Genomic DNA, 27,706 nt, shown 5'->3' on the forward strand with positions numbered 1-27,706 from the left:
TTTAAGAACATAATTTAAAGTTTTATTTAAATTTTTATTGCATCTTGATTAAGTAAATGAATGCAATACAATTCAACGTAATAGCACGACGAAAGTTTACATAAACATAAAAAATGACATATAATTGTAATAAGCGATAATTTTTATAATTTAAAGACTCATTGATTGCAAAGATCTGCTTTCTTCAAGTTTAAAACGGTATTAAGTACACTTACAATTTTATTACAAGCGAGAAGTGAAAATAGATAAAATAAAGGATAGTTAGTTAAACAAACGATTATGTTATTATGCTGGAACCTAATTTCAATTATAATATATTTTACATCATAGTCTAAAACGCTCATCTGTTACTATTTTATTAAAAATAAATCCAAGTAGAACTTAATTCTGGTACTGGGCGAAAGCGGAAATTGTTTTCTCTTATATTAAAGCTCACGTAGCTTTCTGTCGTCGAATGATAAAGATGAAATCCGTAGAAACCGTGATGTCTCTCGCTTTGAAAGGAACATTTATCCAGCGAGAATTTATCCTGCACCACTAATCTTAATAAAGATAATTCATGTCCCTCAACGCAAACATGTAAATCCCTGTCAATGTTACTTATCGTGAATCCGATAAACATCTCTTCCTCAATGCTTACGGCCCATTGATCAAATGTTTCTGTTCCTTCCCGATTCCATTCATCATTTGGCATCACCAGCTGCAACACCCAGTTTTGCCCGAATTGTTGTGCGACCCAAATTCTATGGTTTATTGGATTACTAATGCGTACATTGTTCCCGCGTCTAACGGAAGAAATAGGAGATCCAACGATCTAATGTACGAAAACAATTTCATTGTCCAGTTAAAAAATTAACCTGTAAAGAACAAATTTTATTTCAAAATTTACTACTCAAAAAGCGGCAGTAAAATCAAATGAGTAAGACTAAGTCGTTTATAAGACACCTGTATACTTTAAAGAACACATTATCTCTTACTGTAAAGCTGTAACATTTACTCTAACATCATCAGTGAAATTTCTCATAAGTTCCTTTTCTATTTTTATTAAGTACTAGGTGCTGTTACAAACCTCAATCAACACATACCTCATATATAAACTGAAACAGAAAGAAACAGACAAAGGAAATCTTCAACATAAACGCCATTTCTGTTTGTTTTGTACCTTGTAGGCAGCCTAGATATTCAATTTTAAGCTTTTGATTATATACTTTATATAAGAGCTACAAAACAAATTTTAAAACAACAAATATTAAGTTATTCAATTTTTCAACGGTGAAATTATGACATTTAATAATTCGCTTGTGCACTACTCGTGTGAGGTATTACACAGGGAACATATCTGTCATAAAGACCGCATTTGCTGGCGGTAATTGTTTGAATATGAGCGAGGACGATTGATGGTTGGCGACTTGTTTTGCTTCTGCTTCGATTGATGAGTTCTCATTTCTCAAATTTGCGTGACTATGCTGTTAGTTGCTTGATTCTGTCTATAAAAATTACTAACTTATAAAGTTCCCATTTTATTTATTATCAGACACGAAGGCTTTCACCTTCGGGCAAAGCTTGCTGAATGTTACATAGCGCTGTAGTAACCAGTGAAATCGATCACGTAAAAAGGAAAGATTGAAAACATTACATCAGTATTTATATGTGACACACCAGTTCAAGCGAGGAAATTATCTGACGTCATTAAGGAAAACTCAAGTTTGGTAAACACTGAATTCCAATATCCCAAATTAAATTCCAAACATCTCAAAACAACTCGTGAGTCGTGACGTAATCGTCACATAGCCTTCCTACCCAGAGTAAAGCTTGCCTGAAATGAAATTGAAGGCAACCTTTACTCGACAAAATTATGTCTGTGGTTATAATATTCATCACAGTTATTAAAACAAGAATTTGGTACAGTACAATGACAGAGTTCGGCAAATACAACAAATATCGATACACCGTTTCACTTGAAATACAAAACATGAGACATAAGCTTACAGAAGTGTCGCTTTCCCTTGCGTGTCGAAGGTAAAAAAAATGAGCGATCACGTCTGCTTGTGTCGTTCCGCGGCTGTAGCAAGCCTTGTTTGCGGTAGAGAGATGCGCTGTGTGGCGATGTCCAGTGGACTTTGTTTCTTGATGCGTAAAAAATATATACAATAGTTCGCTCATGCTCTTGGAGATGTATAACACGTTGGTTAGGCGATCAAAACTTCATCACATCAACCAGGTATCAATGTCATTAGTTCTGTTGTTTCCGAATTAGTCTGGTTGCTAAGATTGTAGATGGAATGTCGTGAAAACTTCCTCGTTGACTAGCGTTCGTAGTTGGCGGATCTTGCTGTTGAAACTTGGTCATCAAAACTTCATAACTAGCTGGTAACATGCTTTCTCGCTCAATATGCAACTAAATCAGCAATTTCGAACTTTTCGGGGCACCAATTTATGACATTTAATAATTCGCTTGTGCACTACTCGTGTGAAGTATTACACAAGGAACATATCTGTCATAAAGTCCGCATATGCTGGCGGTAATTGTTTGAATATGAGCGAGGACGATTGATGGTTGGCGACTTGTTTTGCTTCTGCTTCGATTGATGAGTTCTCATTTCTCAAATTTGCGTGACTATGCTGTTAGTTGCTTGATTCTGTCTATAAAAATTACTAACTTATAAAGTTCCCATTTTATTTATTATCAGACACGAAGGCTTTCACCTTCGGGCAAAGCTTGCTGAATGTTACATAGCGCTGTAGTAACCAGTGAAATCGATCACGTAAAAAGGAAAGATTGAAAACATTACATCAGTATTTATATGTGACACACCAGTTCAAGCGAGGAAATTATCTGACGTCATTAAGGAAAACTCAAGTTTGGTAAACACTGAATTCCAATATCCCAAATTAAATTCCAAACATCTCAAAACAACTCGTGAGTCGTGACGTAATCGTCACAAAATAAAATAAACACCGTCTCTCATCTGGCACATTTCAGCTGCGTTGTAGAAGTACTAGCAATGAATTTTGTCATGTATTTCGAACTATTTTGAAAGTTAACGTATATAACTACCTACACCGTCACTTTTGCAGGTGTTTGTACGATATCTTCTCATCATACTGTATTTCTTGCTAATCTTCCACTGTAACAAAACAGATAGGAAAGCTCGATTTTATAAAGCAATCGATGACACGTGGGCGTTGAACAAAATTGTAATTACCAGAATGAAATTGCATTTACTGTATTATTAAAAACAATGTAAAATATGTGAAGGTGGTCATGCTCATACCTTTGACAGTAATGTCTGTTTCGAAAGCCGGATGTCATAATATTGAAATATTTCATTTCTTTCATAAATTTATTTTACAATAATAATAAGAAACGATGTGCCCTTTACTTACGGTAAGTCCCAAAGGTTAAGTGATGAATGTACGACAACTTCGAGGACCTCAATACGTTTCTCAAATTTGCACAGCTTTTGAACGTTGATCGAAGGTTATGCATGCTTACACATGTCTAGGACATCTCAAAGTAGTTCAGCGGTATGTGTTGAGTGGCGTGAAATATGACACTCTTGATTCATATACCTGGATAAGGTGATTTCCCATTAAGATTGGAAAACATTGATCCACACAGAGAAAAATGGTTAAAGGTGAGTTAACCATGAAGGTTTGCAAGTCGTTGAGTTTTGTCTGCGCTCAATTACTTGCAGTATGCTGTGAATCACCGAACATGTATTGAACAGATATCGTATGCACATGGGGGCGAGCGTAGTAAATTTAGAAATAAAATTTGTTTTCTAATGGTTAATTTTTTAACTGGATAATGAAATCGTTTTGTTACATTACATCGTTGGATCTCCTATTACTTCCGCTAAACGAGGGAGCAATGTCCGCGTTAGTAATTTAATAAACCATAGAATTTGGGCCGCACAACAATTCGCGCAAAACTGGGTGTTGCAGCTGGTGATGCCAAATGAGAAATGGAATCGGGAAGGAACAGAAACATTCGATCAATGGGCCGTAAGCATTGAGGAAGAGATGTTTATCGGATTTACGATAAGTAACATTGACAGAGATTTACATGTTTGCGTGGAGGGACATGAATTATCTTTACTAAGATTAGTGGTGCAGGATAAATTCTCGCTGGATAAATGTTCCTTTCAAAGCGAGAGACATCACGGTTTCTACAGATTTCATCTTTATCATTCGACGACAAAAAGCTACGTGAGCTTTAATATAAGAGAAAACAATTTCCGCTTTCGCCCAGTACCTGAATTAAGTTCTACTTGGATTTATTTTTAATAAAAAAGTAACAGATGAGCGTTTTAGACTATGATGTAAATTATATTATAACTGAATTTTGGTTACAGCATAATAACAAAATCGTTTGTTTAACTGACTATTCTTTATTTTATCTATTTTGACTTTTTTACTTGTTTCAAATTGTAAATGTACTTAAGGCAATTTCAAATTTGAAGAATGCAGATCTTTGCAATCAATGATTTTTTAAATTATAAAAACTATCTCTTATTACAATTATATGCCATTTTTTGTTTATTTAATCCTTTGTCGTGCTATTACGTTGCATTGTATTGTATTCATTTATTTAATCAAGATGCAATAAAAATTCAAATAAAACTTTGAATTTTGTTCCAGAAAATTAATTAACTGCTAAAAACTACTAGATGCATGCAAACATCATACAATGGATAAATTTATTTTATCAAAGGCAGCAATAAAATTAATATTCAAAAGAAACTATTATCAAAATAAGTAAAATGAAGTATTCTTTTAGCAGTGCGTTTATGTTTATCTTGGCATCAGATTTCAAAATAGCTTTATAACTTTTTTGAAACAGATTTCTTTAAACTAGTATAACAAACCATTCGTGCTCTGTGTTTTTCTTGTTTCAACATTTGGACATTTCCCACCTAGGAAAATCCCTTGATTTTGTAGATTTTCAAAAATTTATTTAATTTTTCAAATGTGTATTGGTTACTATTTCAAAAGTTTTTAGATTTAGATTGGTAACTTAAAAGTATAAAAAAATTTTTATCTTCGACGTTTATTTATTTCGACCAATTAAAATTTATTTTTATTTAACAAATCTTTGAAAGAGTGATTAATCATTAACTGACGGTGTTTAATAACAAATTCGCAAAAGCAAAAATGCGTTCTGTGTGTATTTCAAAGAAAACTTTTAAAATAACGATGAGAAATTTACTCCTTGTGTCTTATCAGCAAATTGTAACTTACAAAGTGGAATTTGTAAATATTTAATTCATGGTTTTGGCGCAACATTTCTTGTAATAATCACTTTTTGAACATAGAAATATCGTCTGTTGAAAGCTGGGAAATTTAAATGTACGTGGTACTTATAAATAGATTTGTTGTAAAATTTCATTGCGTGACTAAAAGTTTCACACTTCAGACAAAAAAGTGACGTTTTACACTGGTTTAGCAAATTATGCCTTATTCAGAGCTCTTTATAATAAAATCGCGAAATTCGGAAGCAAAGAAAAACTCCTCAATCCATTAGCAACACTGGTGCGTTTACGATTAAATATGAACTTGTAATATTTAGTATACAGTATTTGTTTAGTGTTTCACAACCAAGTATGTCCAGAGTATTCAGCGACACCATTCACGTTATATTATGGCTAAGTCGTTTGTATCTTTACAGGTAGTTTGGCCAGAACGTGGTTCCTTTTAATAACTTCCAGCTCTAAAATCAAGAATAGGCCCTACAAATAATGAATAATAAAATATGGCTTTATCGAAGAACTTTTGCTATATAAGCGTTATGGAGGGTTATTGTTTACTCACATAATTAGCCTATGTGAACTCAGTGTTCACTGATAGTTTAAAAATGAAACTGGCATTTGCCTTTTACCCACGTCAGAATTCCAAAAGCATTTGTTTGTCATGGGCAAGTTGTTCGGCTGTTGAAACATGAATATTCCAAGCTGTCTCCGTCAGCCTATTTCGACAGGTGTATGTCTTTAGGATGACCCTGTTGTCTTTTCGTTGTTGACATATCACATAGCTTTTGTAAGTCTGTGTATTTGAGCTCTTCAATGCATTTTTGAGCTCGAAAAGTCAACACTACAATCCATATAGCCTACGGAAATGACAAAGTGGGAAGTCAAAACATTCTGATCTAAGCAAAGCGAATTCACTTGTACTCCAAAATGACAATCCAGGCACGATGCAATAGAAATGCATAGCTCAAAATTACTTCCTATTGCGGACAATTGGTGCCAGGAAATTAGATACCAGGGTAAAGGTGTGTAAATTTCTGTTAGTATTACCTAATAAAAAAGTTGGAACACCGAGTTCTCCGCAGAATCGATTGAAACTGCGTTTTCTGTCATGCTGTGATTCACAACAACACACATGTTGCTTTGCTAGGTGTTTGTGCGCGGTCATGTCGCGTCGCGTTGCCCTTTTGTTGTTTTGGATTCTATGGTCTTGCTAGGATTCTGCCAGAATAACAGTGATCAAGAAATTGAGGGAATGTATGTTTTTTTTCAAGTGCAGAGATTGTCTTACCTCTAATCCTTTCACCCACCATTCAGAAGGCCAAGAAACAATTTCATTTCTTTCATAAAGGTCGATGGCTATGATAGTATTGCAGCATTATGAATTCTCAGCAGGTGATAAATGCAGTATTTATTTCTACCTTTATGATGTAATAAGTTTTTTTTTTAAACCCTATGTAACAAAGTAGCAGGTTCTGGTATTAATTTATTGGCTATACTGCAATTGAAACATAAGGCCCGTCATGCAAAACTTCCAGGTCGAGAATTAAGAGTAGGCACTATTTTGGATCGATAGAAGTGTCTTTTGTACTGTATTTAAAAGAGCGCTAATTAGTTGGCAGACGTCACAGAATCTGATCCTATGCATGAGTCGGTATTGAAAAAAAGCATGCAACTGCGATCAATTTTGAAACATTCATATATACAAATTTAGCTTGGTACATTTAAAATCAGAACAGCATATTGTATATACAAGGGACACACAGAAAACATTTGTGTGCTCTAAAGGTTTCCAGAAAAGAAGCTTCCATAAGTGTTAAAAATGAGAAATTTGCAGGACCCCCAGCTGTCTGGCTGCTCTGCAAATTTTTATTTGTTAATTTATTATCACATTTACAGTATCATTTATTCATTGTAAGACTCGCGGAGACCTGGAGCGGTATCATGTTACTCTCATGTCTCTCTTCACACTACCTCAGTTTGGCCAAATTTTTTGCTTTGAAATGCTCAGATAAAAATGTCAACACATATGTAGACTTATGAACAAGTATCCTATTTAAAAGGTTTCTCATCTTATAAAAATGCTGTACGATATACGGTACATATTTTTAACTACAAGACTATTTAATTTTTCAGTAAAGTTTATGTTGAATGAACCGTCACATTGTTCCTGGCAATGACATAGTACATTTTTAGCACGGTTGCTTAATAATATTGCATGTTTGTTTTTACATAGAAGTTTCACCAGATTTTAAAAAAATGTGGTACATTCTATGTATCTAAATTCTAAAATAAGTTTTTTTCAGTGCTACATACTTTGTGAGGGATGGTTGGAAAGAAAGATTCAACAAGCCACTGCACAAAATGATTTAAAATGGAAGACAAGGTAATTCCAAATGCCTACAAAGTGACTTTTACTGCTACTAATGAAGGTTTCACTGAATTTATTTTTGCATTTTTCTTAATATTTATCAACTATTTTATTATTTATGTAAGCATATCTTTTTAATAAAACCTCAGTGTTATTCATGACCCTTCATCAGTGCTCAAAATAAGTTAGTACCTTGGTTGGTTTGGTTGTTGCTTTACTCCAATGAATGATATTTTTCTATAAATCAGAAGAAATATAAATTCTACTGAGAATTATATAATGACTGAGATATATATAATGCACACAATAGAGGCATCACACATTGTTTTTGTTTTTACTTTACCATTTTTCTTTTAGATATGCTCGCTTGGTTTTACAACACGATAAATTCATAGAAGTACAGTTTTTTCAAAAACAACCAAAGCAAGAAACTGACATTGTAGCTGGTAAGGTAAAGGAGATAATAATATTTTTTATTACACCCTAGTTTAAATTTGACTAATATTTGACAAAGTACTAATATTTTAAAGATAAAATAACCCTTTTGCAATGGAGATATGCTGTGGACTTTGATTATGAAAGTAAAGATAAGGGTAGAGCACATATCATTCGGATCCAAGTATACGACCATGGATTTGTGACTCCGGCATCATTGATTGTGAAAATATCCTTGCAATATGGTGATGAAGCTCTGGCATGGATGCACTGTATACAGGTTTAAAAAATTATTCTGTTTAGAATCTTATTATTATGCCAATATTTTATTTACTTAATTAAATCTTGCTGTAATTTGTCAGAACCTTACCAAGTTAACGTCGGAAATACAAGGCCACACTTTTAATGTCATTCCATGTGATGGATTGTGTTCACAAAAAATTGGAGTATCTAATCACCAATGTGTGCTGCATGTCACTGCAGAAGCAGTCTCATTGGCAGTAAAGGTAAGAACACCAATGTGGGTGAAGTGTATCATACTTTATCTGCCAACTTATAACAGGTATTACATAATTATTTACCAGTTAATATAGTGTAATGACAAAAGCATAACAAAATGCCGACCTATAGTAATAAAGGTTGGAGACAAATCATAGTGCAACACAAAACATGGTGGAGCAAAGTGCGCTCTTCGTGCTACCACAATACTTGAGGCTTTTACGGGTAATTTGCTAGCAAACCAAAATAAAAAAATTATATCTCAGTACAAACAAATTAAAGCAATGATATGTGATATCTAGTTTTTAAAATCATTATGCTGACCCTTAGAACTCAACAGAGTTGGTTGAGAAATTTGTTACTGAAGAGTTTTTCACTCTCCTATCATGCTAAAAAGTCATTTTGACTTAACTGTATATGCTACAAAGACATTTCTTGCGTGAATGACAATATTAAAATGATTTTTTAGAATTGTCGGAGAGCGAAAAACTGTTTATTTCATATATTTTATACTAGAATTAAGTTTCTGCTTTAACCAGTGGTATATTTGTTTGTATTCACGGTTCATTTTTTATGTTTTTTATGCAGACTAATTATTCAATCGCTTGCGTCTTGCCACTGTCTAGTATAAGATCATACAACACGAAGAAGCCCAGCCATTTTTCTATAACGTCAGGTCGTCGCGCTCCTCTTGGAGAAGGAATTTATGAGTTTAAAACAGCTCATGGTGACGGAAATAGATTATTTGATCTGATGGATCATTACACTGGAATAACACCTGTTGCTAAGATGGTGTGTATCGGTAGTGCTATTTTACAGAACAGAAATTTTTTATATATTTAGTGATAAACGTTTCAAATGACGTTACCCACGTTTTAGCCTAAAATGTATCTAAGGCTTTATGTTACATGATCGTACGATGAAACTGTTTGTATGGAGGTAATCACTTCATTCAAAAATTACCAGCAAATGAGTACAGCATTTGTTATTCAACAACAGGTACATGCTGTGGAAAGACCAGCATCTACACAGACTAACTGCCAAAATATCAATACTACCAACAGGTAAGCGGAATAGCAAGAAATGCTAAGTATTTATTTGATGGCATACGTACAGTTTTGTAAAGAAATGGCCCACCCTTGCATCTTAAATTTGCAGTTGAGTACTTTCCTGAGGTTAATGGTAGCCGTGAAGCTAGCTGGTGAAGGCTATAAGTGTTGTGAAATAGTCACTTAGTCATTGGACTGGGTTTTAAAAGGGATTCTTTTGTTCAGCTTGGATGATTACTTTAAACCGTGCCTGCTTGAATATATTGAACAGTTTTACCAAAATTTTCTTCATGTGAAGGACCACTGTCTGACATGCTATCAAGTACTATAGTTAATCTGAGATAACTGCAACAACTCATTTCTTTAGTATGATATTTTGGTTGCAATAAATTTAACTAAATGAAGTTCATACTTAGTTGTGAAATGAAAAATGAAAATTATGAAATCATAGGGACCAAGCAAAAGAACAAGAAAAGCAACTGCCACCAAGAAATCCATCTGTTGTATCAAGAAGTTTTCCATCAAGCAGTAATGAACTTTTGTCGAACACCCCACAAAAGCCCCCTAGGAAACCACCTCTTCCTAAAAACTTTTTTCCATCCAAATCTTTTACTTCATTTTTGGATGAATTGGGTTTTTGTGATAAGAATGGTAATTCCTCCAACACAGTAGAACAGCAAGGCAACATCCAACAACCTGGTAATGACAAAGTTGGCGAGTTGGATAAGTCCAGTGTAATGTCAAGGGGTTTGTATGACCTTGATAAATTGCTTTATACTTTGGAGGGTAATATACTAAAATCGAATTCTTCAAACAAAATCATGGCAACGAATGGAGACATAGAATTGGAATGTAAAACCTTGTTGACAGAATTAATAGAAAATGTTGTTAAGGGGATTACTTTCCCAGACAACATAAACAATGCAAATACCGTTCATGCTGCTGATTCCCGAAGATCTGTAAATATTCATTCTGAAGTTCCTCAGGAAAAATTTTCCTTCCAATCCGAATCTTCTAGAAAAAAAACGAAATCGACTCCTAGACCAAACCTATGTGGCAGTAAAATAAGCCTAACTTCCAGTGGATCAAAGGACAGGAATTCAAAATATTCCACTGTTGATTGGAGTAGAAAATCTTTTAAGCAGAGAAAATAAATGTAAAGTGCTTGTTTTTGAGTATTTTGTGTAAACTTAGTCTTCCAAAAGTGTACTTGAAATTATCGTGCTTTGTGTTTTGTAGGAATCTATTATATAGGAATCCGAAAAGGACCTATTGTAATTAATGAACTATGAAAGCAAACAAAAATGCAAGTTAAAATGAAGTACGCAAGCAAATCATATGGTTGGCAAAAGTCCTGCTTATAATCAACTACTGAATTGTTTATTTGAGCTTTGATGGTTTTGCATTGGTTTCGAATCTTCGAACTTGTGGTTTTGCTACTTTGCATTTTTTGGTTTCTGATAGCTTTTCTTATTTAGGGTTTTATAGTACATGGTGCAGTCTATTTTACCTAGTGCAGTATTTGTTTTCATGTGTTCACACTACATTTGCAGTGATGCTCTTAAATTGCACTTGCCCTTGTTATTTGAACGATTTTATTTGATATTTTGAATGTATATGATGCTCTGTGTATTTGTATCGTATTGTTACTACAACAAAGTCTTTTCTACTTTTCTTGCCTTTTAAAATAACTTTTTGACTCGGATGTCAATTCGTCAAAATGTTTGTGTAGCATAGGCATTGTCGGCATATTTTCTGATAAGGTGCATTTGCTATTGAAAGCAATATTGAATTTGAATATCCAACAAGATCAAAATTTTACTCGGTGAATGGTGACATATGTGGATGTACGCAGGAAGAAATTTTCCGTCATGTGGGTGTGAGACTTGACTCAACCGCCAAAAGCAAGCTGACTGAGGCTATTATTTATTTATTTATAGTATGAGGATGAAAATTACCAAAAGTGTGAAAAACTGGGATATCCCTGTGTTAACGAGTTAGACAAGTCATCAAAAACGGAGAAAGCCATATTGAATTCTAATGGCCTTTCTCAACGTTGTAAAATTGCAATTAAACGATAAAATACTGAAATTATGCTTAGTTTTCTACTTGAGTCAATTAATTCCGATGATGCTGTTCATGCATCAACATCATCACAGAGTATGATCTGATCACACACCACAGCTGTAGCTACATCTTATCTGTGTACATTAGGGTCCCAAATCATCCAACACCAGTTCAAAGCCAATTTAGCCCAATTATCGAGTAAGGGTCCCAGCCTCCCCAACAACACCTGTGCCAATAATTGTATGCAAACAACATAGAAATGTAGTTTGGTCCAGCATAATTATGTTTTTGTTACGTTTTCAAGACCTAATTGCTTAAATTCTCTTTACGTTATTGCTTTGTTTTTTTCTCTAAACATCATCTGAGTGAGTTTGATGCCAATTTTTTAATTATAATGGCCACTTTCTGCATTATCGCGTTAGGAAAAAATAAATTTATTTCTATTTCCTCTTTGATTACATTTTGCTATTTTTTCTCTCGAATAACATCTCTGCCACATATTTGAATTTTTTTCGGAGAATAATTATTTAGTTATACAGCATGGATTTATTTTTGGACCTATTAACCTACAACATCTTCACGCATCGTGCTAATGATAAAGTATATCATGCAACCTTACAAATTACTGCAGTTTATGAGTATAATTGTTCACAACTCAAAATTTTGTTCTGCTAGGTTTACCACGTTTCTGATGTCATGATGTCGCTAATTTACAAAACACACAAGTTTTCCAAATTAGTTGAGAGTTTTGTAGATTTGTTTATATACAGTTAAAACTTTACAAATCTGCAACTAGTGGCGACAGAAATGATGACAAAAATACAAACAAGTGAAGTTTACTAAAACAACGAGTTCTTTTAACAACATTAGTAATACTGTACTCAAATAACATGAAATGTGTAACTATTTTATGGAGGTTAACAGTGCGCACTCATAGCATATTGCTTATCAAATGCCAGTGCTTTGTCATTGCATTAAACTTGCAAATGCAGGTTTCAGGAGGGATACATAGTGATAAAGTATACTTATGTACTGTATATCTACTTTCTGATCACTTTTGCCACGTTTATTAACAAACTTAACTTTCTAACTTATAAAGCGTAAGAGCCACGATTTGATGGAAGGGATATCCACCCTAGAAGAAAGAAAAGAAAATCACAATGCCACCATTGAATTTTTGCATTACAAGACCCGACTAAACCTGTGAAAAAATATGCTATTTTCCTTCTTTGTTTTTCATAAAAATCACAGCATTTTAGGTTTGACAGGCCCTCAAACTGTATTTTAGCAATTTACATGATGCTTAACTAAATACGATAATGGAAACCAATTCAATGGGCAAGATAGTAATTCGAACGTAGATACAGAAGTACAGTAGTTAACGGAAGGCAATAAAACAAAGGCTGTTACTTTACAAACTGGTTAGAGTTTATTTGTGAAATGAGTGACACAAATCACTGATATCTTGTCTCTGAACCGCTAGGGTGAGTAAATTTTGCACTGAAATCTATTACACTTAGCTTTTGTGTAAAATGAAAGTAGAAAATAAGCCGGAATAACATGAGGAAACCAATATTAATAATACCATGTGTTCTTGGAAATACTTTGTACATTATACCTACAGTTAAATATCATGACGTTTACCAAAATAAGTACATAATATGCAGGGTATGAGATGAACTTAATCTACACCGAGGTATTAAATTAAACGTTGGGTAAACAGCAAACACATCTGGAAATCAATGTAAGCGCAAACAGCTATAGAAATAGAACTAACGAAGAGGTTTATAAACACCTTTTTCCATCTTTACTAAGCAAATAACTAATTTACTAGATATAGAGGAAATGTTACAAAACAATAACAACAGTCTCATAGAAAATAAACGACAACACTGATCTGATAAAATATCAGAATTAGTACTATTTAAAAGTCTGCATATTTGCAGATATTGAACGATGCAATGTATGTTCTTAACATAGTTTTATGGCAATGCTATTATTGTTTTAACTTCCTGTGACAACTTGGCAAAATGCATGCACAGTATTTAATCATCCCAATGGTTTCAACAAATAAGCCTGTCATTTTGTTAGAAAACACAAAAACATATTTTATGTGTATTAGTATGCTCATAATGAATCGTGGCATGAATATAATTAATGTACAGTAAGAATAGCCACAAATTTTTGAAATGTGTGTATCACTGAAAATCAAGTAACAAATTAGGCTGAACATGGCCTAAATTGTCATAAGAACCTGAGAGTTAAGTGCATTCGAACAAAAAGTTTGACATTTCTGCTACATAACTGAACAGCAGTCTTGTACCTTCACCTTATGGACTATTGCGCTTTCAGACTTGTTTAGCCTTGTGGAGAGAGAGTTTCTGCTACCTTGGGCTGCAGATTTAAGGTTGTTTAACTTCGTTATAATACTCAGGCGCTTCGAAGCACGATGAATGTTGGTTGGAGATCGAGACTTCAGGTTAACACTATCCTGAGATCCTGACACGGAGGATTTTGATTGCTCCTCAATACTATTGTGCAGAGAAGGAAACATAAATATGTCTTGATCCAGCTCACTTTCTTTCTCTGTAGGAAGATTTATTTCTTTCATGGTTGATTCCGGCAAAGGTGTCAGGCACGGTGATGGAGGTATCTCATTTAGTGGGTCTACAACAAACTTGCTCCCACTACAGGTGGACGATGCAAGACTTATGTTGCTTCGCTTGATTGTCACTGACTCTTGAGACATGGCTCTTGAGTTACAGCCATCAATGTTCAGCTCACTCACAGGATATGGAACAGGTGTTTGTGTGCGTTCATTTTTCATGTTTTTCTTGTTACTTACCAGTCTCGATTTTCGATGCCGATGTGGCAACGAGCAAGAACGACGATGTTCCATCTGGCAGAAGACACTATCTGACTCGCACGCAGCATCCAGATTTCGATGCTTCGGATTCACACATCCCAAACTGCTGCACACCCTCAAAGCATCTTCCCCAAGAGAAGAAAATGATGATGATGAAGACGATCTTTTGACAAACTTGGTGGAGTTGTTGTTTCGAGTACATTTACCCAGTTTGGCATTGTTGATGTGGCAGCGCAACACAAGACCAGTGTCGGATCTAGTAGAACTGCTGTTTTTCAGCACCCAGAAGCCACTGCGTTTTACACCAGGTCGATAACGATGACTCGTGCTAAGGCTACTGCAGCTGCTTCTGGCACTACTGCAGCTTCGACTTGAGGTAACATAAGAATGAGAAGATGTGTGGGATTCGGCACTTCGGCTTCGCACACCAAAGACGTTTTTAATTTTATGGTCTGTGCCATCTAAATTCAGTAACTTTCTATTGAAAATAGGCAAGTCATTGGCATTGTTTAAGAGAACCTTGTCAGAGGCTTCTTCTTTTAAAGAGTTATTATTTTTGTCACTTCTTGATGTCTCTTTATCCTTTGTAGTATCATTTACAGCCTGTGCAGTAGCTGTGCAGTCAGAAACAGTGAAGGCATCAGAAGAAATGTCAGTTATATTTTTTCCAGCAGTTCCTTCCTTCCCACCGCCATTAAATCCCTTATCATCATCATCATCAGAAGTTGAGTCACGGCGCCTTAAGAGCGAAGAAGCCACAGTGCTCAAGTTGGTCTTGCTAGTGCGCTGACTCTCGCTGTCATCGTCACTTGTTTCCGAACTACTCGACCTTTGTGACCTTTGTCTTCTGAGGGGTCGTCCTGTTATGGAAGAGAACAAATAAATTATATACTAACTAAACACGCTACTTGCTAAAACAACAACTTTTAGTGCTATAATGCCATAAAGCCTGTGACCTTTATAGTAAGCCAACTTGGCCAAGTAGCAAATGCCTTGGTAAAAGACACACCATGAGCAAACAAATTCAGTAGCACTTGTGCGCACAAATGCATTTAACGCTAATTCACTCGCGAGTTAACAAAGTTCTAAAATAAAGTCAATATTACATACGCTCCAGATAAATAGTTAGTAACACATATGATTTAAAGGCAATCGTAGAAATCTTAGAATATAAGAATATATGTCTAGTTAAGTGTATCGTTTGACTATAACGTTATGACTATAACGCACAAGTACATAAATCCTGATTGCCTGAAGTAGGTTGCATAAAAAATATACTACCGAGTAAGAGGAACTCTCAGACTGTGTAATGGATTGAGGCACATGCTTCAGTGTTCAAATCCCTTTTAATGACATTACTCAAATCCTATTGGATTAGAACTGGGGAAGTTTTTATACTTTAAGTGGTGGATAAAAGGCACCCTAAATAAATACCCAATAATTCATACCTAAATAAACAATTCAACTAAGAGGCTCATATTGGAACAGAAAATGAACTGATACTAGGCAAACATGTTATACAGTATATGATAAAATCATACAATCGTGTTGTTTATTATTTTGACTTGTGATTGTATTTTGAGGCCAATTTATTTTGACACTTTCAGCTTAATAGATTTCAAACATCATGAAATGATCTCATGACGTTTAAAAAAATTACAGTATATATATATAAAACAAATTTGGTCATAAGGAAATTCTCAGTTTTGAGTGCAGCCTACAGGTAGTCGACTAGTCGTCATACTTTGACTTAAACAATGCTACCGTACAATTCATTATTATTATTATTTTGTGGTGTCATTGCCCACATATTATAAACATTACGTGTTACGTTTGCTAGCACGCACGAACAACCCACACAGGAATGCAGTAGCAGAACAGCTGTATAATGGTGACCACTGCGGAAAGGAACAAACTGACCTGTCCTAACTCCGTACAAAGTTGCTGACTTTGCAGAACCAGAATCCTCTTTGAGTGAGTCTTTGCCACTAAATGCAGTATGGTGTTGTCTGTGGGAATAGGGGGATGATGTTGAAATTGAATGCCTTCCAAATTGGTGAACATGGTTGGTTTGATGATATGGGTGATGGTCATCTTTAACCATGTCAGAAAAATCACTCTCTGGTTCGTTTTCCTCGCAGATTTCATTTAGAACTGGGGCACTTTTCCGCTTTTTAATTCTCTTGATTTGCAATGATGCTCTTGTTAAGCTGAAAGTTGTAGAGTCAAACATTGTATGAATGCAAAATACTGGTACTAGAAGAAAAGAACTGGCCTATGGATGACAAAAACATACAATTCAATAACTTTCATATACTTTAACAAAACAATCACACACATCAGTACATCAGTTTACTTGATAAATTTAAACACTCTCTGCCGAAGAACAATTATATATAAATTAGATGCTTCGCTGCACTGTTAGCTGATAATGTTACTTACTGCGAAGCCAAAAGATCTGCATTTAGGATGTTGCCAAAATCATCTCCAGGATCACCTTCATCATCAGTTGTTGTCTGTGAGCGACTTCTCTCTTCCTCTTCAATCAAGGTATCGATACCTCCATGAGCAACACTGAATCCGTGCCGTGGAGTAATTGTCAAATGTTCTCTGATAAATGATGCAGTCTTTGCATGAATAAATGAAGAGTTTGATTCTTCAGAGCTTGAGCTGGTTGTCCTTTTTCTTCCCAGATCACCTGAAGCAAGACTGGGCGGGAAGAAAGATTTATTCGGAGGTGAAACAGAATAGAGATGTGTGGAGCAGGAAGCAACATTCTGCACCCCGGTATGCATTGGCCTGAGTTTATGTGGAATCGGTTTGCCTAAGTTGCGATCAAAACTCTCTCTTCTGGATGCAGGAGCACTATCAGAAAGCTCCTCATCTGAGCTAAAATTCTGTGCTTTGCTTGGCTTTTCGTTTACTTCTTGTTGCAACAAGTCACGTTCCGCAAGTAAGAAATAGGTCGATGTAATATGATCATATCTGTCTTCATCCAATGCCTTCAATATTTCCTCCCTATCAGCAAGGTTTGCTAAAAAAAAAAACGACAAAGTTCAGTAATTCCTGCAGCACTGCAAATCGTTTGATTGACAAAATCATAAAGGTTTAGCTTTTGTATATATTTTTAGGTAAAGTGTTAAAACAAAACTCTTAAATCTAAATACTCCAAAGTAAAGATCCAGCCTAGTTATCAATCACAATCAACTGCAACAAATAACCACAGCAATTAGTGACTACATCCAAAATACCTTTACACATTGTGCTCAGTATTTCTTCATGCAGATCATCAGGTATGCTGTTTCGAACAAGAATGGGAGTTGAGTTCCTTCTGGCTCTTCTCAATGACTTTGCTCCATTGAGCCATGGGTGAATGACAATATCACTGAGTGCAATTCGTTCCGAAGGCTCTCTAAGATAGAAACCAGGCCAAGTCAACGTTAGCATAGAAATATGCATTTAAATCAAATTAAATAAACAGGTAGTATGGTATTGTCACAGACGAGACCCAAAATAAGGAAATGTTGATTAATACCAAGACACATAGAACTGGGACACGTTTTCATTTCAATCAAAAAAACGGTTATAACAATCTGAACAAGTTCAAAATGGCAAAATAAGTTTTTGAATAAGTTCAAAAATATTTCCATCAAAGTAAGAAGTTTTCATTTCTTCTATACTGCTTAATTACAGTGTTGGCCTTACTCCAACGTTTCTTTTAATTTTTTTGGGGGGGGGGGCAAATACAGGTTCGCTCCACTGCTTTCACCTTTAAGTAACTCATGCAATTTCCTATAAATTATAATTTTCTTATTTTTGCTATCAAACGTCAACATTTCGCCCTAATTGCAATAAATAATTGTTTTCGAAATCACCTGCGCTGTCATTGAGGGTGCTGGGCATAAATACGATTGAAGATAATTACCACAAGTGCTAAGTCTAATGCTAAGTCAACGTGATGATAAGAGAGGGAGGAAAGCGCAAAACGAAATGAGGGAGAAAAGGAGAGAGAGGAACATTTGCTTACCTTGAGAAGACTTAAGAGGGAACAAGGGATAATGCAAAATAATAAATAGATGACAGCTATGAGAGCAAAGAGCGCAACATGGGACAAATAAGCAGAAGTGAGATTAGAAATCCCAAAGTGTGAAACGACATAATAAAAGAAACCAGTAAGCATAACATGGGGCGAATTTCTGAAAACGCCTCAACGATGACATAATAATGCATTTTTCCTTTTTAATGTCGTCACTGGTGATGTGTCTAGCCAGTTACTTGTACTAAAACTGCAAAACTTTATAAGTAAGCCCATAGAATGGAATCAACTCTCGCGTGCTAAAAGCAACTTCTGCTTCTGTAAATACACTTGTTAATGGCTTTTTCACCCAAGTCAGATTTGTGATGAACAACAATGAGTAAATCTTTCACCCTTTGGCCTTCACGAACTGAAGCGTCGCAATAACGGGTGATGTTAAAAAAATTATGAAAATAGTTTTGGCGATGTTTGAAAATTTGTTAACAGCTTTTAAACAACATCACTAAAAAATGTTGTATGGTTGTAGTATCCACTTCTGATTAATAAAAATCAACTAAACGACGACTAAACTTCTGATTAATAAAATGTTTTCTACTGCTTTGGCCCTTGATACTCGTTCTACGTATCAATTGAAAAGCTTAGGACGCGTCGTATTTTACCGGCGTACTGTAACTCGGTCGGTTGTTAACAATAGGCAATCAGTTTAGCAGTAGATCAAAGTAAAGAGGCTGCTCTTAAAAATTGCTCCAAAGATAAAGTCAAACGTTTGTTTCCCGTACGTAATTACATAAAAGTATGTATAAGCCTAATTAATTCAATGAAAATGAAACGAAAGAATAAATTGCTTTTAAGCTTTTTGCGCAGTAAAATTTCTCAGTTACGTCACAGATACGTACGGGAAATCGTCTTTGGTGAAGAGCACTTGCTTTAACTATGCTAAGAATTTCGTTTTACGATTAAAGTTTAACTAAAAGTAGGCATAACATTTTTCTTCGGACAAGTTGGAAAAGTCAACCAGCTTATTTAATAAAACGCATTATGATAATGCATTACATAACTACACAATAACGATAATGTTGTGCCGATCTTATGATCTCATAACGGGGGAATCCCCAACTTTCAATATGCTCTCTTATTTTTTTCATTTTTTTTTAAATTGACGCCGATAAACATGGGCCCAGTTTACCTACTGCAATAAACAACTTGCAACTTCATTAATCTATTTTAAGACTTTTGAAAACATTTTTCACAAACTTATACTGGTATTACATTGTTTCAAAAATTTTACAATTACACACTTCTTAATATCCCTTCTGCTCCTGGGGTAATCCAGTTATACCATCTAGAAATGACTACTACTTTACACGATAGTCCTATAAGTACGCCAAGTCCTTCAAACTTTAGAATTGCATTATGTGCAGTACATTGTATATACCAGTACATTAATAGGATTTTAAAGGGATACCGAGCCAATATACTTTTATCTACAATTATAAGAACAGCTGCATCTGCATTATTACATGACTTGCAGTTTAGGGTACCCCAAGAAACGTTTTTAACATGGCTTGCTATCTATAATTAGACAGTTGGACACACATTTATATATGTTTATGTTATTATGTACATAACTGCTCATGACTAAGAGACAATAAGTCAATATGCAATAAGTCTGTTTAAAGGTCATTATGCGTAATGTTGTTAATATTGTCTTAATTACTTCCTTAATTCGAGTGACAGTTAGTGTTGTATCACTCATATATATATATATATATATATATATATATATATATATACATAATATAAACAAACAAAAAGAAAATGTTAAATTAAAATTTAAAGCTTAATCAAGTCGACAGTGTCCAAATCTTACGGTCAAGAATGGCCATTAAGGATCACATAGCAAATCTCCAGTACTCATTGCAAACTTAACATAAAACAATTACCAGTTGGTAGCATTTTATTTTAGCAAATTTAACAATATAAATACATTATATATATATACACATACCACTGAAGAACTTAAAACTGCTTATTGCTCAAACTGTCAATGACAAACCGTATTATCATTCTTTGTATTAGGTCTTGGCAATCTTTACTGACGTGATCCATCATCGTGTATCGACAGTCCATGATGTTTATTAAGGTTTCACTGTCATTTGCTTCATTAAATGGGGCAACGCCAGACACAAGCATGTACAGGATAACACCTGATGTTATAACAGTGATAAATCGAAGCATTTTAATCATATTCACCTAACACATTTACAAGAGTGTACAAGGTAAGCATGACTTTCCAATAAAGTTGGTCAGTTACTTCAGTAACGGTGTTAGTGATTTATTGTAGTTAGGATAAAGCAAGAACTTGAAAATGACATACCTAAACTCCAAACATCAACAGCTGGAGCATCATATTCCTCTCCAAGCAATATTTCTGGAGCGGAGTAGGCCAATGAACCACAGGAAGTGGATAGCTTTTCACCTGGTCTGTATTGGTTACTGAAGCCAAAATCCGTCAATTTAACGAGGCCTTGGCTTTCAAAAAACACAACATTTTCTGGCTTGAGGTCGCGATGTACAACATGAAGTTTATGGCAATATGCAATTGCACTAACAATCTGAAAGACGAAAATATTTGTTTATGGGAATTTTATTGAAACTTATTGCATAACACAATAAAATATATGATATTATTTATATATGTATGAACATATGAAACTTAAAAATGTCGACAAGCGCTGATGCAATTGTAAGACTTTATAAAGTTTAGAAAAATAGTTATACATATAGTATATAAATACAGTCAAAAAACATTGGTATTTGAAGACCCACTATAAGCACTTTCAAAAAAAATTTATATACATACACAGTAGTATGTAATAGGTATATTAATAAAGCTGTTTTAATAAAGATGTTTCAAAAAACTTCCACACATCAAATGTTCTTCAATGCTATATATTAAACCTAGATGCCAACAAAAATACAAAGAGAGAGCTGTGTTTAGGCGACCTTTTGATATTGTTCTGTACAGATTTTTGACATTTTTATTACCTAACCACACCTATCATTTTACATAGGCCCTACTACAAACAAAAGCTAATCAAAAAGCGCTACTGAGGCCAAGTAAGAAACTTAGAAGATAATGTTGCTATTTAAACTATAAATATACATACATCACAAAGATTAGTACATGCGAAGTGAAAAAGATGGCCTTGAGGTTAAAATAAACGGCTGTCTGTCAAAAAATGGCATTTCTCCTAACCTTAAAACTGAAATATCAAAAATTTTAAGATTTTGAAACAACCATACTGTATGATACTAACTTCATGTTATGTATGCACTTGGATTATCTTTTCACATTTCATAACTGGTTACAAAGTGAATACTGGAAGTCGTGAAAGAATTTTTGACATATTACCTGTGCAAAATATTCTTTTGCCAAGTCTTCATGCAGCCCTCTGTCGTGTCGCATTATGTAGTCAAACATGTCACCACCATCACCAAGTTCCAATATCAAATACAATTTGCTTGATGTCTCAATAACTTGATAGAGGCGTACCTTTACAAAAAAATATTAAAATATATGTATTTATCACATTAAAATCTTCAACATACATATAAAACCCATTAGAATCTTCTACATTAGTAAAGAAGATAGCATCTAGTTCAAACCAAGAAAGTATGTATTAACAAAGCTAAGTTCACACCAACTGTATATACTTCTAGGTCTAATTAAGTGGTCATTAATGGTAGACTGTCAAATCTTACAATTCGGAAAGAGCTAAAAGGTCTGCATAGCATTCAAGTCAAAATTTTAATAACTCATTTAACTGTAACAGCAAAGTAATTTCGAACAGTTAAAGAAAAAAATGTCAACATAAAGTTACAGTAAAGAAACAAAAGTCTACTTACAACATTGGGATGTTGAACCAGTTTCATACAAGTTACTTCATGATACAGATGATCTGCTGACACTTTGTCCATTTTAGTTTTGTCTATTACCTTAACGGCAACTTTTTCACCAGAAAAGACATGCTCGGCCAATTTGACCACAGCAAAATGGCCTCGTCCAAGTGTATTTTTCAGTTCATATGATTCTGCGATCTTACTATGTTCAGAAGACTGCCACATTTTGGCTTCTCCTTTATGTCAACATAAAGCCAGTATATTACCCAGATCTAAACATAAACAAATTATATTGCTTGCATTTCAGATCTATACTGCCTACCGGTAAGTACTTGGCAGTATAGTATGTTACATACTATATTTAGTCACAGATGTGCACTTCTGCCATAATACAAGCTTTTAAGAAGGCTATGGTCAAGGAGCCAAAATGCTCATAACTGTTGCTGATCTAGCTCCACTTAACAAAGTTTACTTATGTCGGACTATGCAAGCCTGATATTTTAAAGCTTTGAGTTGAAACGGTAGCACATCAAAATCTTACAACAAAATTTACAATAGTGTTAAATCACAAACTTTTTCATTTCAAAAATTTAATTACACGTGTTATGTTTTATTTACAAGAAGTACCTTCACATACTCAAGTTAACAACTGGAAGGGTATTATACGCAAAATGTATATATATTTATTTAAAATGTATATACTTAAGCAGCTGTACTTTATTTATATTTATTCATTCTGGAGAGGAAATACTTCCCAGCTTATACAGCATGATTTTATATTTTACACAATTCCTTTTAGAGTAAAAGATCACATAGCTATATTTTAAATAATTTAACAAATTTTTTTTGCTTTTCAGCAAGGCACATGTATGGTTTTTCTCTATTCTTTACATATGAATTTGCTGAGTAATACAAATACCGTGTCATCAGCAAATAAAGTGAAGCAGAGTGTGGTGCTTTTAAGCAGGCTGTTTATGAATACACAAGCAATAGAGGACCAAGAGCAACTAAAAACTTTTGTTTTGGGGTTACCTTTTAATTAAATAAATATATGTCATATATATACATTTCTATGCAAATTATTGTTTGAATTTGGATACTGTATATACTCGAGTATAGGTCAACCCCTACTTTTTCACTGAAAATCGGACATATTTTTATTCTCTCGTGTATAAGTCAACTAGCTTATTCCCTAGCTTGCCAGTACTTGCGTAGCAATTGCATAACTGTAAACTTCAGCAGCACAAGACAAGCCTATAAAGAACTCACGTGACACAAGTTATATTCATCTCGTGCGTGAAAGCGTTACGTGATATTTGTCTTGTGCAAGCGGCAGGAGTGCGAGTTGCTGTTAAGTTATTTATACAAAATGGCTAGAAAGTGCAATAAACTCAAAGTTTAAGCTAACCATTGTTGAATTTACCGAAAAACTATCAATTCTGCCGCTTCCCGGGAGTTTAACAAGTCAGAAAAAAACAGCGATAGCAATGTCATGACAGCAATAATAATGAAGAAGAGTTTGATGGGTTTTAAAACTGACGTATACAATGCATCTTCTGGCTTTATTTCGTATTGTTGGTTGCGCTTACTATTTGGTGTTTTTGTGATTAAACTTTTTGCTTTTATCGGAAAACTTTCCGTACTTTGTATGTGTCAGTCACCGTGCTGTCAGCTGCACTTGAGGTTTTACTCTGGCTTGTCCCGTGTATGGGTCGACCACTGCTTTTTGAGGTGAAAATCAGTTGCAAAAATGTTGACCTATACTTGAGTATATACGGTACTCAATCAAGCTTAAGCAGTAGTAGACTCATAATCCAATATTGTAGCTAAGCAAAATAGGATTCCATTAAAGTGAATCATACAACAGCCAAATATGTTAACTGACAACCAAATATAGCATAAAACATCATTTTGCAGCATATCCTATAAATCGATTTGTGGACAATGATCAGCACAGAGTAAGCCATAAGATCTTACACCAAAAAATCACTTGAAAAGCGCAAAAAAACATAAGTTTACCTGACGTAGAAGAAGCATGAAATGCTGTAATGTATTGTAATCCGAAAATACCATTCACTTAGAATTATTGACAACCTGATGCAAGAAGTTTAAAAAATGTTGTTCAACTTCATATAGAGCCAGTATTTTTTAAGTTCCATTAATCCTTCCAACTCTGTTAGTTAGCATGCTGTACATTCACTGCATTATAAACACATTCACTGCATTAGATCTAGTTTTAAAGTTTGTGAATTTCAAATGGAATATGTGCACTGTGCACAGCCCTTTACAATTGTCTTAGAAAAGATTTGTGAGTACTAGAAACAGCAGTCCACCATTCCTGTTCTCGATTAGAAATTTTGCAAACGGAGCTGAATACAGAATATCTTATTTGAATGTTTCTCTTGTACAGCAAATAATAATGCCAGTAAATCACAAAGATTAGCATAAACTGGTACTGTATATATTTACAAAAGTAAAATATATGTTTGCCGCTGACCTCACCTCATGCTAATTTCATCAAACTTTTGTCACACCAACCTTAATCATCTAACAACATATTCAACAAAGGCCAGCAGATCACTCTTCTAGTCTTAGTATCCCTTAGTACACATGATGAAGCAAGCTTTTGTTTTTAAAAGCTTTCGTCCAGAAAATAAAAACAAAGTTATGTGCTGTTGTATAACCTCTACCTCACTATGGAACCAATTTTTGGTTCAGCAATATAGAACAATGCTGGTACTTCTACTGTCGATTAACCAATAGGCGATATCGGAAAAATTGTGAGACATACAAGCTACATAAGCCTAGATAGTCCAGATTAGAAAGTTTGCTAATTGTCTCTTTTTTGAAAGATCGCTATTCTCCGTATGTGCAATACTGTTTCGGTCAAAAATTTAGCGGTCATATTTAACCTCCTTATGAAATAAAAATTCAGTGAACAAAAGTTTTATGTCAGCCATCAAGTGCGCCATTGATACTCATCCCAGCTCGTAAAAAAAAACAATATTGAGTTTGCTCATGGCTCACGCCAAACTACATAGTCTGGTGCTCTTTGATGGCTGGTGCACTCAATACTGCTTTTCTTGAGTTTCAGTGCCGCACTTAAGGTGCATTATTTTGCAATTAATGACTTGGACAGAACTTCCATGCACTCATGCATTTTTTAATTGATTTAAAGACTGACTAATTGACAGGATTGAATAAGACAAACTATGTACATTAGCCTACTTTGTTCTTCTTAATGTTCTGTTGTTAAAAATAGCTTATGTAAGGGTCAGGTTAGTGCACCTACCGCCCTACTGACCTAGGCCTAGCCGCCTAGCCTATTTCAATGTATGCTACCGGTACTAAGTGAACAGACAGCAGAGTTTAGCACAAGCGCACTCAAGATTGCTTTTAATGAGCTTTAGTGCCGCACTTGAGGTGTGGTGCACACTTAATGACTTGGACAGGACTTCTGCGCATTCAATTTTCAACAGATTTAAAGATTAAATAGGCCTAAGTGAAACTGTGTAGGCCTACGATATTTTATAGCTGTCCAACAAACTGGTCATTCTACGTTGTTTGGCGTATCCAAAAACGGCCAAAATCTTGTTGAAAACGACCATAATCCCCAGTCCGGCTAGGCTAAGTGACTAGGCTTATTAATTATCGACTACTTCAACAGCGTTCGAACGTGAAAATAAAAAATGGTAGTCACTATTCAGGTAGGCCTATAGTCTTAAGTATGATAATGTTGTAGCATTGACGTAAATTGACGGTGTACAACACGAAAGCCTAGCCTATAATCTGCGGAAGTACAGGAAAGGCGGTAAAAAGTTTACAGTTAACAATCACTAATCTGTAAGGAAGCTACAGTACTAGGCTAATTTTAATGGCTTAAGACAATTATAATTATCTGCAAATTAAAATGCATGCCAACTTTCAACTTTAAGTGTCATAGCCCATCTTTTCCAAACCCTAAATTAATCTGAATTCTAAAACTTATCTGGGACACCAACTCAAACTGGGAATGGGGCAATAGACGAAATTCATCCGGACTTTTACCATAGATATGCTATAAAGCACGTAAACTCGTGTTTTATAGGATATCTATGACTTTTACGGAAATCTAAAATTACTAAAAACGGACTTCTACAGATAAATGCAGACTTAAAAGTTTTAAAAAATACCGAAAAAGAGTTTTCTAATAAAATAACAGTACTGATTGTTATTACCCATTGACTAATACAATTTAAAATTCACATTTTTATCCAATTGCATACGGACGGTTTTTATGGTGACAAATAAACTTGATTTTGTTTAGCTTGAACGTTCGTTCGTATATTCTGCTCATTTACATTGTACGGTTCACAAACTTTATCGAAAAAGGGTGGTTGTCCCATGGCAACTCGGGTAAAATTTTTCATTACCGTACCTCTTTGGCTTTTTAAAAATTTTTTAGCCAATGACACCTGAATAGTAAAAGTCTCATGCTAATTTGGGGTACTATTAAATTATTGCTGGGTTTTCTTCCTTTTTTGGTTGGCGGCACAAAAACTAGATTGCCAAAATACCAAGGCACGTCATATTGCTTGTCGTATAGTAGTGTGTCAAGTTTTATTATTGTATTTTCAAAGCTATTATATCGTTAACATCAGTTTATTATTACAAACTGTGCAATATTGGACTATACCGTTTTATGAAATGCATACACTTGTGACATGCATGATGTGAATAAAACAAAAGTTATCATGCAGTTAGTTAGCATTTAAATGCTGTTAAGCAGATAGACTATATAAGGCTTTCCCATGTATCCCAAATTGGATTGCGTGCTGTGATAATGTCCTGTGATAATAGATTAGCAACGCACTTTCAATAACAATATTATTTAGCGAAGCTGAGTGATGTTTACAAAGGTGCCATATAATTTCCTTTCCTTATCTTGCGGATTATGAGAAAGGTTTGCTACGCTATATGAAGTCTGGACGGGTGCAATTTTTCCGCAAGCTCCGCTGTGCGAAGGCCTTGACTCGTGCGATGTGACCGCAACCACATTAGGTTGTTGGCAGGTAGTCTATTTATATTTTGAGACAATATATACTGTAGCCCATATACGCCCTGGCCATTCTTTTGCCGAACCTGTTCAACCTTGCCAAACAATTATGAAAGAGAATTCGACGTGAATTAGGCCTACGCTTATGAAATAGCGATATTTCAAATCATGTCCGCTGCATAACCTACAATTAGGCT

The 27,706-nt window shown here is 34.7% G+C and overlaps 2 protein-coding genes across 3 annotated transcripts; one reads left to right on the forward strand and one right to left on the reverse strand.

The window, feature by feature from the left end:
* Positions 1 to 6,440: 6,440 nt before the first annotated feature.
* Positions 6,441 to 12,117, forward strand: LOC143445103 (uncharacterized). Of its 2 annotated transcripts, XM_076943965.1 has the most exons (9): positions 6,441 to 6,644; positions 7,556 to 7,635; positions 7,978 to 8,066; positions 8,151 to 8,335; positions 8,418 to 8,561; positions 9,142 to 9,345; positions 9,553 to 9,617; positions 9,828 to 9,924; positions 10,054 to 10,258. In XM_076943965.1, the coding sequence occupies exons 1-9, from the start codon at positions 6,630 to 6,632 to the stop codon at positions 10,132 to 10,134; spliced, it is 960 nt and encodes a 319-aa protein (XP_076800080.1). In that variant the 5' UTR covers positions 6,441 to 6,629; the 3' UTR covers positions 10,135 to 10,258. The 2 variants fall into 2 exon arrangements, with proteins under 2 accessions (XP_076800080.1, XP_076800079.1); XM_076943964.1 differs by lacking the exon at positions 9,828 to 9,924 and having other exon boundaries at positions 6,445 to 6,644; positions 10,054 to 12,117.
* Positions 12,118 to 12,404: 287 nt separating this feature from the next.
* On the reverse strand, positions 12,405 to 26,192 carry LOC143445102 (uncharacterized). The gene is made up of 9 exons (XM_076943963.1): positions 24,494 to 26,192; positions 22,481 to 22,746; positions 21,987 to 22,127; positions 20,949 to 21,186; positions 20,628 to 20,778; positions 17,787 to 17,947; positions 16,978 to 17,569; positions 16,456 to 16,745; positions 12,405 to 15,395 (listed from the first exon to the last, which is right to left on the reverse strand). The coding sequence occupies exons 2-9, from the start codon at positions 22,697 to 22,699 to the stop codon at positions 13,966 to 13,968; spliced, it is 3,222 nt and encodes a 1,073-aa protein (XP_076800078.1). The 5' UTR covers positions 22,700 to 22,746; positions 24,494 to 26,192; the 3' UTR covers positions 12,405 to 13,965.
* Positions 26,193 to 27,706: the final 1,514 nt, after the last annotated feature.

Source organism: Clavelina lepadiformis, chromosome 2 (genome assembly GCF_947623445.1).
Source record: "Clavelina lepadiformis chromosome 2, kaClaLepa1.1, whole genome shotgun sequence".
In the NCBI taxonomy this organism is placed as follows: Eukaryota; Metazoa; Chordata; class Ascidiacea; order Aplousobranchia; family Clavelinidae; genus Clavelina; species Clavelina lepadiformis.